Source organism: Fistularia commersonii, chromosome 30, assembly GCF_037954325.1.
Source record: "Fistularia commersonii isolate RoL2024-O1a breed Wild chromosome 30, RoL_Fcom_v1.0, whole genome shotgun sequence".
NCBI classification, from domain to species: domain Eukaryota; kingdom Metazoa; phylum Chordata; class Actinopteri; order Syngnathiformes; family Fistulariidae; genus Fistularia; species Fistularia commersonii.
In genome coordinates this window covers 11,689,010-11,701,753 of record NC_141313.1, presented here as the reverse complement: position 1 = coordinate 11,701,753, position 12,744 = coordinate 11,689,010, and the positions used below count along the sequence as shown (strand labels likewise).

Genomic DNA, 12,744 nt, shown 5'->3' with positions numbered 1-12,744 from the left:
CCTCTGCTCAAACTGAATGGAGTTGCAGGGTTTTTATATCACACGTTGATTTCCAAAGTGCTGTATTTCTGAGCAGAGCTCCTGGAAGGTTCCCAGCGCCCTCCTCTTCATCCTGAGCTGGGCTCTGTGTTCTTATTGACTGCCGCGGCATCTCGTATCAAGAGTTGTTTTCTCAGCTGGAGGGATATCATGTTTACACATTTGCACTGTGTCTCCTCGCAGTCAATGCAGCTGATAACAAACAGAGGGACAAGAACATGACGGCCATTAAGATCACTATTGACCCGTGAGTATCGAAGTATAAAAGCATGAGTTTAGGTTGTCTGTGCTTGCTGGATTTTAGCCCAGACCATTGTGCTAAACCAGCAGCCTCCTTCCATCCAGCTCATTATTGTATGGGGGTTGTGGCACTCCTCCCAGCCGCTGCATTGTTTTAAATGTCTGAGAAATATATGTGGTCTGTGTTGGACATGAACCTGCTAGTGTTCTTCATGCAGCGGATGGATCCAGAGTCCTGTGAATAATAAATGTGTAGCAGGTGATGCCGGTTAAAGCCATGGATCTGTTTGACACTAGAGTATAAGTCTGCGCTGAAATGCGCTGAGCTCTACTTTTAATATGCCGTTCACCTCCAGACTGTCGACCACACCTGACTGCTTAAGCAGCAGTGCGTCCTTCAACTGAGCTGCTCCTCTGTAGTGTCCCTGATGTATAAATGATCTCATCAGCCTCCAGGCTTTATAGACAGCTTGATGCTCCTCTTAGGAGAACATCAGCGGCACTTTCTCTCTCTCACACACAAACCAAGCAGCAATATTTTCCCCCAAAATCTATTAACATTCTTTCTATGGGTGCAGCATATAACTGTTGCACTCGACAGACAGGTGGAGCGTACAACTGTTTAACAATAGGCACCAAATCAACATATGAAGAAGTGAATTTTGTTCCTTTGCAAATGTCTGAATAGTTGCTTTAAAGGAAGGATGTGGCAACAACCATGTGAGCCAATCAGTTATGACATCTGCCCACCAGTCAGCGTCCCTGCCTCCCTTGGCAATTCAAGGTTGAATTTGTTTTTATAAACATTAGGCCATAAAACTCACAGTAGTCCCAAATAAAACTGAGATCTTCTTTTTTTCCAATTCCTAATCTGTCCATTTTCCCAGTTAGTCGAGGCGAGGATCCTTCTTCTGCTCCAAGTCCACATTTATCCTGTGGTGAATGCAAAACCTGTAGAGTAATGTAGACCAGCTTTGCAAACACTGAAGACATTTCTTAAAACATAAATTCAAATGTACAGATTTTCTGCTTTATGATGCAGCATTATTGTTTGGTTGTCTTCGAAGCACAGTTTGAAGTCGTTTGTGTCTTTCAAATGCCCCGTGGTAAATGTAGATATGGACTGAATAGCTGTTTTGGAAAAAAAAAGTCACGGTGGTTGCAGTGTGTCTTATGATAACAGTTTAATTAGAATCTTGCCATCTTCGCTGATTTAATGCATTACAGTGAAAGTGAGAATTGTGCCATAATAACAGCCACTCTGTCTTGAAATTTATAAATCTATATCTGTCCAAATGATTGCAGCATGGTGATTTTGAACCAGAAGTTCCTGCATAAGAAGTTGTCAAAAATCAAATGATGTAAAACCAAACATTACGCCTTTGAGGCCTTGACTTGCATTGTGAAAGTTGGAAAGCTTGTGCATTAACACCGTGATTTCCTCCGCTCTGCTTCTCCCAGTGAGTCCACCACCATCTCCATCTGGAACAATGGTAAAGGAATCCCGGTGGTGGAACACAAGGACGAGAAAATGTATGTCCCCGCACTCATTTTCGGCCACTTGCTCACCTCTAGTAACTATGACGATGACGAGAAGAAGGTCACGGGTAAGAGACCTAACCCCTTCTGTCGGTGCCCTCAAAGGTCTTCGGTTCACTGCTAAGTCAGTTTTTGTTTGCAGGTGGAAGGAACGGCTACGGAGCCAAACTCTGCAACATCTTCAGCACCAAGTTCACAGTGGAAACTGCCTGCAAGGAGTACAGACACAGCTTCAAACAGGTGGGCTTGCTGCAGTCACTCAGCCAGTCCTTCAGCTTCTTCGGCACAGACGAGGCCCGGCATTACACTGTTGCTTCAAAGGACCACCATGCAGGATCAGGTGGTGTCTTGCAGATGTTCTGTAGTAATAGAGTAGACATTTCAAATATGACAAGAATGTTTGAGATCAAATGTTATGTTTTTAACTAAGCCCTCAGATAGACGTTGTTCACTCAAGTGTCCTGGTCCTTTGAAACCAGAGGAAATACTCATTATTTTCATGTTTTCGTGCAATAGAAGAACTTCCTGTCCCATTCATGAAAAGGCAGAGAGCAAATAGCAGACCACAAAAGGTTGAAAATAGATCAAACCCAGGCACAACGCTCCGCAATTTTCCTGCCAAGCAAAGAATTAAGGCTGAAGTTTTAAACGTATTTCAAAAGGCGGCGGGGTAAAAAGGTGTCTGGATATCTGTGAGAAGAGGCATGAGTTTCAATGATTTAGACGATTCCTAATGGTCTCCTGTGTAGGATGCGTATTACAACAGTCACTCTGGCTTTTGGAGGTGTTCCCACTTACAATATTGTCCAAGAGCATTTGGTAAAGCATTAGAACCTAAGTCAAGGCTCACTGCGAGCTGCAGGGGACAAACTGCTACAGCGTTCAAGCATTTTGTCAGAGCCTCTCCCGTCCGTCACATGTGAAATTGACCTGGTATAGGGGGGAGCGACAGAATGATGGCGTGTGCCCCACCGTGATATTAATATTGATTATTAATTTTGGGGACACAGCCTTTAAACACTCCAGTGTTGGTATCCTACCAGTTCACCTTGCGTGTAGCTGCAAGATAACGGACGTGTGGAAGGGTTTAATACCACAGATGCTCTGCATCAAACTTTGCATTCTTACAAATTTCTAACAATACCATCATCAGCTAGGTTTTTCACTTCAGCGTCCCGACTAGGGAAGTAGTATTGGGTCAAATGATCCATCAGGACTTGGTTTTATTACCTCACATGGCCTCTGATACAATTAACTGCACATTTCAATGTACTTGTGTCACATGTAAATGTCAACCCGATGCGCAGCTGCTTTACCATTTTGAATCATTTTTTTCCAGTTCTCCCCCTTTGAATGTACATTGAACAAGTTTAAGTGTGACTGTTAGATTGCAGCTGGCAGATGAAAGTGTTGAGTGAATTATTCCCTGTATTGACAGGGAGTTTGATGTGCGGTTGTGTCCGAGGTAAGAGTTGGTGTTTTATTGCCGTTTGTGGGTTTTACTAAGCACAACTGTGAAGCCGCCGGGTGGTCTTTAAAGCGCTTCAGCACTAAATGCACTTCACTTCATTGAGCGGGTGTTAAGAGTGGAAGAGATTCATGGAGATCATGGTGTGATGAAGCTAACAGAACCACATCTGCAAAAAGCAGGGACCTGGTCCTAAGGACATTTTCTGGACACCTGCAAATTTGCAGCTAATTTTTAGACAGGTTCTGATGATTTTCACTCAAATTCATGGCATGGGGAATTCTGGCTTTATTTTTAGACTATATCATGCTGATTCTATTTTCTCTTCCTTTTTTGCACATTTTTTTAAACTACTGAACCAGTGGGTTATTTATTCATGAACTATGTTCCAACTGAAAGGTACATTAACAATAAACAATAATGAATAAGTATCACAATTATGAAGTATTATTGAAACTATTTTCAGAATTCTATAGTAATTAATTGTACGATGTTTTCTACCTGGCCCTGTCATCATGTTTTATTTTGTTTTATCATTATTATGATTACTGCATTCAGACATGGCAGAACAACATGACAAAGACTGCAGATCCCAAGGTCAAGTTTTTCGACGGGGAGGATTTCACCTGTGTGACATTCCAGCCTGACCTGTCCAAATTCAAGATGGAGAAACTGGACAAAGACATCGTGGCACTCCTGACCCGCAGAGCATACGATGTCGCCGGCTCCTGCAAGGGGGTCAAAGTTACTCTCAACGGCAAAAAACTACCTGTAAGTCTCGCTCTTTCAGACCATATGTGGAGTGACATTGATAAAATGTACTTGTCATGTGGAGCAGATCTGGACCGCACACTTTTAACATAAACCCAACATTTCCCCAGTGAGCTGTGAGGAAACAGCACCTGGGACAGATCCCACCGCAATGTGGACGGCCATCTGCGTTGACCGGTCGGGGACAGAAATAGCTAGAGATCAGGAGAGAGATATGAAGCAGTGGTGTGATTGATATAGGGCAGGGGCTAATGATCTGCGGCTATTAATTTTAGTACTGCTAACAGCTACATGTAAAGAGTTGACCTGAGATGATACAATAATAGCTTGAATATTCATAAAAATAAATAATGGTGGACGGCTGGTGAGATGCTGCATTGGATCAGGCGACAACCATGTAGAACCTGTGAAATAAGAGACCTATCGGTATTGAGGACTATAGGAAGTCCAAATTATGTTAATATACAACTTAATATCTTGATGCTCCAGGTTAAATTTTGTATTTTGGCAGGTATTCCAGCTGAATCGTCTATGAAAAAAGCCTATCAGACTCATTTCCATACACTATTGTGACACATACCGTATTGTTCTGGGAACTGATACAGCTGTGAAAGGCAGATATTTTTGCTGTAATCTCATTGATGAATTGATAAAACTGTCTTTTAAACCCTCCCTGTCATGACTGTCAGCTTGGACTAGAAGAAAAGTGCAGATAAAATGAAGATACTCAACTGTTTTTGAAGTATCCCCATCAAGGGCCTTCTATTTTTTCCTCTCTGGAAGAGGCAGGTGAATAATGAAATCCCGCCCCAACACGTATTTTGTCTCTCCTGTCACTGAAGGTTAATGGATTCCGCAGCTACGTGGATCTGTATGTGAAGGACAAACTGGATGAGACGGGTGTGGCCTTGAAGGTGGTGAACGAGTCTGTGAATGAGCGATGGGAAGTTTGCCTCACGATGAGTGAGAAGGGATTCCAGCAAATCAGCTTTGTGAACAGTATTGCCACCACCAAGGTACGTGACTCTCGACAGGGATGGCATTATTATGTAGACAAGGTTACATCTTCAACTTCATACAGAGGAACCCTGACTTACGAGTGCACCAACTTGGGAGTTTCCTGAGATCTGAGCCTGTGCTCAGTGGATCTTTTGCCTTGAGTTAGCAGCTAGCAGGATGAGCCTTTGACGCCCAGGTGGCCGCCACTGTCCTGGAAGTGGCATTTAAAGGCAGGGGGACACTCCACCTCCACTAAGCAGCTCAGAGAGATTCATGAAAAATCAAGTGTGTGTGTCGTGGACTGGAGATGGAGAAGTTGTTGTGGGTGGGATACGGTAATGGAGAGTATCTTCTGTGAGTAGGAGACGTTCACGGGGATTCGGTGCAGCGGACTGCGGGAACGTGGACAGACGAGGCGTTAGAGGAGTCGTTAAAAGGCGGTTGGGGACGATTTGGTTTATGGTTTTAGAAAGCAGAGCGGCTATACGCCTTCCATAAATGGAGCTTAAACATAAAGTCAAGCAAAGAGTGCAGGTTATATTTAGTGTAGCTTAAGTTTGTAGCCAGTTGTAAATACCAGTAAATAAAACTGGTTTATTTATTTACTCTCTTATGTATAACTGTATTTTTTTTCAATTTTTTTGTCATTCAAAACAAAAGCATGAGTTTAGAATGAATTAACAGTGTTTCAGTTCATTTTTATGGGGAAATTTAATTAGATATGTGACGGAAAACCAGTTACGAGCTCGTTCACAGAACCAATTCCACCCCTAAGTTGAGGTGTTTACTGTATTTGTTTCCTTCAGCAAAGCACACAGGCATGCCATCCTTGAATATTCAGAAGAAGGCAGCATGTCCTGACAGAATTCTATGTTGCTTGAGGAAATGATTAAAACCCTCCGCAGAAGTTTCCAAAATCCCATGGCTACCTACAGTGAAGGAATATGACGTCAAAACCTTTTCCCTACTGCATTGATCTGGAACAAGTAAAACATCTCAGTTCAGCACATTGACCCGGACAGAACATTACAGTCGCATCTGTAAATAAGGAAGATATTTTTGATTTAAAAAAAAAAAAAAATCATCTGGAAAGTGATGCAATGGTAGAGGGTTTGTTGAAAACGTCCGCTGAATCACTCACCTTGAGAGGAAGACCTGGAACATCCTTGATGTGGATAAAGGCAAGGCTTTGATAGCACTCGAGCACCGGAGGAATATGCCAGCATCTGGCAGCTGGTAGATCGGGCTTTATCATCAGCTGAGCGACAGCTGTGACAACAAGCAGCCCTCGTTCCTGCCTCATCTACGTGTCTGACTTTGGATGAGACGTTGGATTGTAGGTTTCTCTGTCCTCTGCCGTGTGGGATTGACCCACAAGGACACACAATGGAATTCAAGACGGTCTTCCCAGTTTCCAGCGGTCTTCTATTCGGGCTAAATATCACCCGGCCTCGTCATCGTCAGGGTTCTGAGTGGATAAAATGTGGGTGTGTGTTTCGGTGTTTGAGCAGAGGGTTTGTTTGCATCCCAGGGTGGCAGGCACATCGACTATGTGGTGGACCAAATTGTGGCCAAGCTCATTGAAGTGGTGAAGAAGAAGAACAAGGCCGGGGTGTCTGTCAAACCTTTCCAGGTGGAGTAAACACGTTCGATCCATCAGTTCTCTTACCTTTTGACACCGGGGGTCTCTGCATAAATATTTTCACTGCAGACTAACACAGCTGGACATTTTCAATAATGTGCACTTTTACTCCAGATCCATTGCTCCATGGAGTGCTCTTCACCCTAAACACCCCAAACTGACCCTTGTTCCTCTCGCTCCAGGTGAAGAACCACATATGGGTCTTTGTGAACGCCCTGATCGAGAATCCCAGCTTCGACTCTCAGACCAAGGAGAACATGACGCTTCAGACCAAGAGCTTCGGGTCCAAGTGCCTTCTGTCTGACAAGTTCATCAGGGCTGTAAGGAAGAACTTTGACCTGGCCTCTTAACACTTTCCAATTGTGTCCGGGTCCTGGCACGGGTTTCACCACAAGGCTCGGTGTTTGTTGTCCCCAGGCTACCAACTGTGGGATTGTGGAGAGCATTCTGAACTGGGTGAAGTTCAAAGCCCAGACGCAGCTCAACAAGAAGTGCTCGTCTGTGAAGCACAGCAAAATCAAGGGCATCCCCAAGCTGGACGACGCCAACGACGCTGGTGTGTGGACAGTATGATCATTCATTACAGAAGATAATACTATTATTGATCTTCATAGGGGAAATTTGTTTGTCACAGCAGTGCAACAATAACAATAATTATTGTTAGAAGAGACAATTAAAAGGACGAAGACAACAACTAGGATAAAAATAGAAAAACCGAATGAGGACATGACGTGTAAATGAGTGAGGTAGTGAGGTCGTGGTAGCACAGATGCACCTCTGGCCGGTCAGAGTTGTGTGTTGTCCAGACTGCTGTTATAAGATAGGCTGTATTGATCCCACGGCAGAAAAATTCAACTGTCAAGTGGTTTAAAAAAAAAAAAAGGAATGAAAGGGTAAGATGTATAAATTTAGTATAGAAATAAATAATGTACAGGTGAGTGGTGGTAGCAGTAGGTGAGATAGTCCAAAAAGATATTTTTGGGATGCCTGTAGGCAGCATCAACCCCCTGCTCCGTTCAGACATGTTTGTTGTGTTGTGCAGTGTGACAGATGGAATGAAGGACCTGCGGTAGCAGCGCAGATGCAGCAGTCTGCTGCTGAAGGAGCTACTTCAAGCCCACACAGTGTCAGGCAGAGGGTGGGAGGGATTGTCCATGATGGATGCCAGCTTGGCTAACATCCTCCTGTCTTAGATAGATATAAATCCTCCTTTTGACCGGCTCAGACAAAGCACGCATTCAAGCTTTCAAAGACCCAAGCCTACTTGGGTCTTTGAAAGCAGCATTGAAAGTAATGTTTGTTTTGTTCCCATATGTCATGTACTTGTACCTTATTCCCCTTTCAGCTAGTATTTAGCCAGATATCAACTTTACCTCCTTCCTCATTTGTACAGCACTTGGATGGAAAGTGCTTTATAAGTATTGTATTTTCATTTTTTTTTTGGCTTGTTATCAAGCATCCAGTGTAATCTTTGAAAGTCAAAAGCGGGATGATGCTCCCACCCTGGAGCAGAATTGAGCAGATACTGTGCTGGATCTTATAGAGTCAACAGGTGTAGGAAGCTCCAACCATAAATGGCGTCTGCCTTCCAAATTCTTAGCAATTTTTTCAGTATGCAGTATACCCTCACTTTTGGCGAGGATTACATTCCAAGACCTCCCGCGAAAAGTGAATTTCGCCTAAATAGAGGCGTGATTTCGATTGTATTTACAGATATATTTACCTTCAACAAACGTCACTCAACCTTTTACGAACCTCCTAGTTTGTGAATTGCTCAATGTTCCTGGTTGTGGTTCGTCATTGCTGTCGTCTCCCTCATCACGCCCTTCTTCTGGTGCAGTAGCTTTAATAGTATCATAGAGACTCCTTGCCTTTGTCCCTATGATGTTTTTCCTTATGAGATCTTGCGTGGGTACAATGGTAGGAGCAAGAGTTCATGATGCTGAGTATCTTTGTTAAGCAAAGGAGATCTTGTATTTTATTAAATTCATAAAATGAATTTTACTTAAATTTTACTTGAATTTTTACTGTTTTTTTCTTCTCAGGCTAGAATATGGCTATATCATTACAAAAATATTTTTCAAATCCTGCAAAAAAACACTAAAGAAAGCTAAATCATGAGAACAGAATTAGAAAAAAAAACAAAGTAGCGAGGGCGTGACAGCCGAACCGAAAAGGGTCCACTGTAGACAGTTTAGTACTGCATGGCTAGAAATACTGAGTCGAAGGGTCTGTGGACATACCCCTTAACAAGTCACTGCATGTGTTCCAGGTGGCAAACACTCCTCCGAATGCACGCTCATCCTCACCGAGGGAGACTCGGCCAAGTCCCTGGCGGTGTCCGGGCTGGGGGTGATCGGGCGAGATCGTTATGGCGTGTTCCCGCTGAGGGGGAAGATCCTCAACGTACGAGAGGCAACACACAAGCAGGTATGGAACAACAGCGACATGGCAGAATGATTCTGAACCTGAAATAGAAACGGGGGAGACCTTTTTAAGAAAACAAAGCTAATCTTGGTCTTTATTCCTTGTGTTGAAACACCGGATGTTTATTATTGTCTAATCGATCATGGAAATAGAGACCTTGTGCTTATATTTTAATTCAGGGAGTCCCAGTGAGCATTTCGAGATGAAGTGATTTTACCACAACACATCCCGCGGATTACCTTGCATTGATTTACAAAATCATTTTTTTAATCGGCTTCCTACCCTTGTAATTGAAATGTCAATGAGAGGAAGTGTCGAAGGAATTGGTTCAGATGCCCCTATGCCTGCTGTTGTAGCTTAAGCTGGGAAAGTAAAGGAAGATTTGGGGATATTTCCTTCAGCGTGAATGCCGTTTATCAAGTTCATATTCATCATTTCAGTCTGTTTACAGTGCAGGAATTGTGACCTTGTGTTTAAGCGCGGTGTCTTCATGCTGTTTTGACACAGATCATGGAAAACGCAGAGATCAACAACATCATCAAAATTGTTGGCCTTCAATACAAGAAGAGCTACGAGGACCCGGAATCTCTGAAGAGCCTGCGCTACGGCAAGATCATGATCATGACTGATCAGGTGACACCCCTGCACCACACACACGCACACACACACACACACACACACTTATGTTTGGCATCTTTCCTTGTCTGTGGAGTCTTGACCTGAGCAGCGCCCCTTTCTTCCGGCTCCATCCTGATCCTTTTTGTCTTTCTGCTCCAGGATCAAGACGGCTCCCACATCAAAGGTCTGCTCATCAACTTCTTCCACCACAACTGGCCCTCTCTACTAAAACACACATTCCTGGAGGAGTTCATCACACCTATTGTCAAAGTAAGGCATGTGTGTGTGCCTGTGTGTGCGCACATTCTCCAAGACCCCTTATTTATTATTATTTCCTTTTTATTACCCACATCTCCTACTGTATTCCCTGCACAAGGCATTTCTCATATTTCCTTCTATATTTTCACAACTGTACTCTTATTATATATACATATATTGTGCATAGTCTTTGTTTTATTGGTATCTATATCCTTTATTTGCATATTTTTGCTATTATTACTATTTGCACACTTTTCTACCCTGGAATGCTAATGTTACAATTGAATTTTCCTGTCCCCTGGTCCATGAAGTCTGTCTTATCTTAAGCACCATTCAGGCTGGGCTAATTTCAGGTGTGATAAAATGTGTATAATAGGTCATCTGTGACATTAGCTCTTCAAGGAAGAAAAAAACATCACCCGTGTTTGAAATATGTGATGTGTGTTGTGTAACTCGACGGGCGCCAATGTACGTTTGCAGGCCACCAAGAACAAGCAGGAGTTGGCTTTTTACAGCATTCCAGAGTTTGACGAGTGGAAGAAACAGACAGAAAGCTACAAATCCTGGCATATAAAGTACTACAAAGGTTTGCTGTTTTTAATTGTTGAAGGAAATCTCTCCTATAGAGATTCTACCTTCAGCTTGGTTGCTTAAACATGGTGGCATTGCACGTTGCAGGTTTGGGAACAAGCACAAGCAAAGAAGCCAAGGAGTACTTTGCGGAAATGGAGAGGCACCGCATCATGTTTAAGTATAGCGGAGCAGAGGACGACGCTGCCATCACTTTGGTCAGTTAGACGGGATCTCACACTGCTGCCCGCATAAAATACTGTGTGTGGGCAGTGTATACTACTTTTAAAGTTCAAGAAATTGTGACGGTCTTGTTTTGTAATGTCTGTTTTAGGAAACTCAGTTGTTCTTGGGGAATTGCCCTTGATAAATTAGCCTTTTAGTCAGCCATAAACGAGATCGCACTGATAGATTCATTATCGTGGAAGCATCAGAGAGACACATATTTATTTATTTATTTTTGTGTTATTATTCTCAGGCCTTTAGTAAGAAAAAGACTGATGACAGGAAGGAGTGGCTGACCAACTTCATGGAGGACCGGCGGCAGAGGCGGATGCACGGCCTGCCAGAGGTTTGAACCGGCATGACAAGCTTAGGAGAGCAAGTGACGAGACATCAAGGCTTTAACGTGATTTTGTTCTTCTTTTTGTCCTTCTCCAGCAATACCTGTATGGAACCCAGGCGAGACATCTGTCCTACAACGACTTCATCAATAAGGAGCTCATTCTCTTCTCCAACTCTGACAATGAGAGATCCATCCCCTCGCTGGTGGACGGTTCGTGCTTTTCATATGTATTTCTTTTTTATTTTTGAGGCTGATAAAACATAAATGTCTCCAGTTTCAAAGGATTTGATTCAAAATACAAAATAGACTATTTTACTTAAGAAGGATATGTGTATCCACTATTCTCTGCCTCGGTTCTGTTATTTGCTCTTGACTAAATAATAATATGAAATATGTATTTTTTTTTTTGTTCTCGGCTCCGCTGTGACTGTGGATGCTTCCGGTGGTTGTGTGTGCGTCCAGGCTTGAAGCCGGGCCAGAGGAAGGTGCTCTTCACCTGCATGAAGAGGAACGACAAGAGGGAGGTCAAGGTGGCACAACTGGCAGGCTCAGTGGCAGAGATGTCGGCTTACCACCATGGAGAGGTACTCCAGCTCGGTGAACCCCCTAGCTGCACACAGCTAGGAATGCAAACACAAAAAAATACACTCTGACACTTAAGATGTAAATGAAAAGGTGGGCTGATGAAAGTAGCCTGCCTGATTGCAATATTCACATCTATAGATGCTAAGAAGAAGAAAGGCAAACAATTCTGTCAGAACAGGCTTTGCCTCCCCGTGAAATGCCTACACGAAACCCTTTCTTCAGCCGCTCATTCGTGATTCTGTATCCTGTCCTTTTATGTAGCAAGCGCTCATGATGACCATCGTCAACTTGGCTCAGAACTTCGTGGGGAGCAACAACATCAACATCCTGCAGCCTCTGGGACAGTTCGGGACCCGCATCAATGGAGGCAAAGACGCCGCCAGCCCACGTTACATCTTCACCATGCTCAGGTGACGCTCCGCATGCACATTTGATTGTCTTTCCTTCGCCGGTCCTAATACACTTCACGACTTATGTTTACATTGACCCCATTATTTTAAATTACCCGTTGCATCTGCCCACCCCAGTCCTCTTGCCAAGTTGCTGTTCCCTGGCGTTGACTCCAACCTCCTGAAGTTCCTTTACGACGACAACCAGAAGGTGGAGCCAGAGTGGTACATCCCCATTATCCCCATGGTGCTGGTGAACGGCGCAGAGGGCATCGGGACAGGCTGGGCCTGTAAGATCCCCAACTACGACCCCCGCGAGATAGTCAATAACATCAACCGCATGCTCAACCACCAGGATCCCCTGCCAATGGTAACAATCAAACAACATTTCAAAACGTTTTCTTGTAGCCTTGCATATATTTCGATGAATATACATGTCACGCCGTCTTATTGTCTCATGCCATTTTTCACCCACAGCTTCCCAAATACAAAAACTTCAAGGGGATTATCCATGAACTAGGACAGAACCAGTACCTGGTCAGCGGCGAGGTGTCCGTCATCGACAAGAACACCATCGAGATCACAGAGTTGCCTGTCCGGACGTGGACGCAGGTATGTTGCCAGTGGCGAGCAG

At 43.7% G+C, this 12,744-nt stretch overlaps 1 protein-coding gene across 4 annotated transcripts in view; it reads left to right on the top strand.

Moving 5' to 3' along the window:
- Positions 1-12,744, top strand: part of top2b (DNA topoisomerase II beta) — a 28,408-nt gene that overhangs the window by 5,771 nt on the left and 9,893 nt on the right. For all 4 annotated transcript variants that reach the window (XM_086177884.1, XM_086177882.1, XM_086177883.1 and 1 more), the window contains exons 4-22: positions 223-286; positions 1,741-1,886; positions 1,961-2,058; positions 3,845-4,057; positions 4,900-5,073; positions 6,588-6,689; positions 6,881-7,018; positions 7,116-7,254; positions 8,971-9,128; positions 9,633-9,758; positions 9,903-10,013; positions 10,482-10,587; positions 10,680-10,789; positions 11,050-11,142; positions 11,232-11,346; positions 11,599-11,720; positions 11,983-12,131; positions 12,249-12,480; positions 12,588-12,722. In XM_086177884.1, the coding sequence (XP_086034010.1) occupies positions 223-286; positions 1,741-1,886; positions 1,961-2,058; positions 3,845-4,057; positions 4,900-5,073; positions 6,588-6,689; positions 6,881-7,018; positions 7,116-7,254; positions 8,971-9,128; positions 9,633-9,758; positions 9,903-10,013; positions 10,482-10,587; positions 10,680-10,789; positions 11,050-11,142; positions 11,232-11,346; positions 11,599-11,720; positions 11,983-12,131; positions 12,249-12,480; positions 12,588-12,722 (2,531 nt within the window). The remainder of the gene's footprint in view (positions 1-222; positions 287-1,740; positions 1,887-1,960; positions 2,059-3,844; positions 4,058-4,899; positions 5,074-6,587; positions 6,690-6,880; positions 7,019-7,115; positions 7,255-8,970; positions 9,129-9,632; positions 9,759-9,902; positions 10,014-10,481; positions 10,588-10,679; positions 10,790-11,049; positions 11,143-11,231; positions 11,347-11,598; positions 11,721-11,982; positions 12,132-12,248; positions 12,481-12,587; positions 12,723-12,744) is intronic.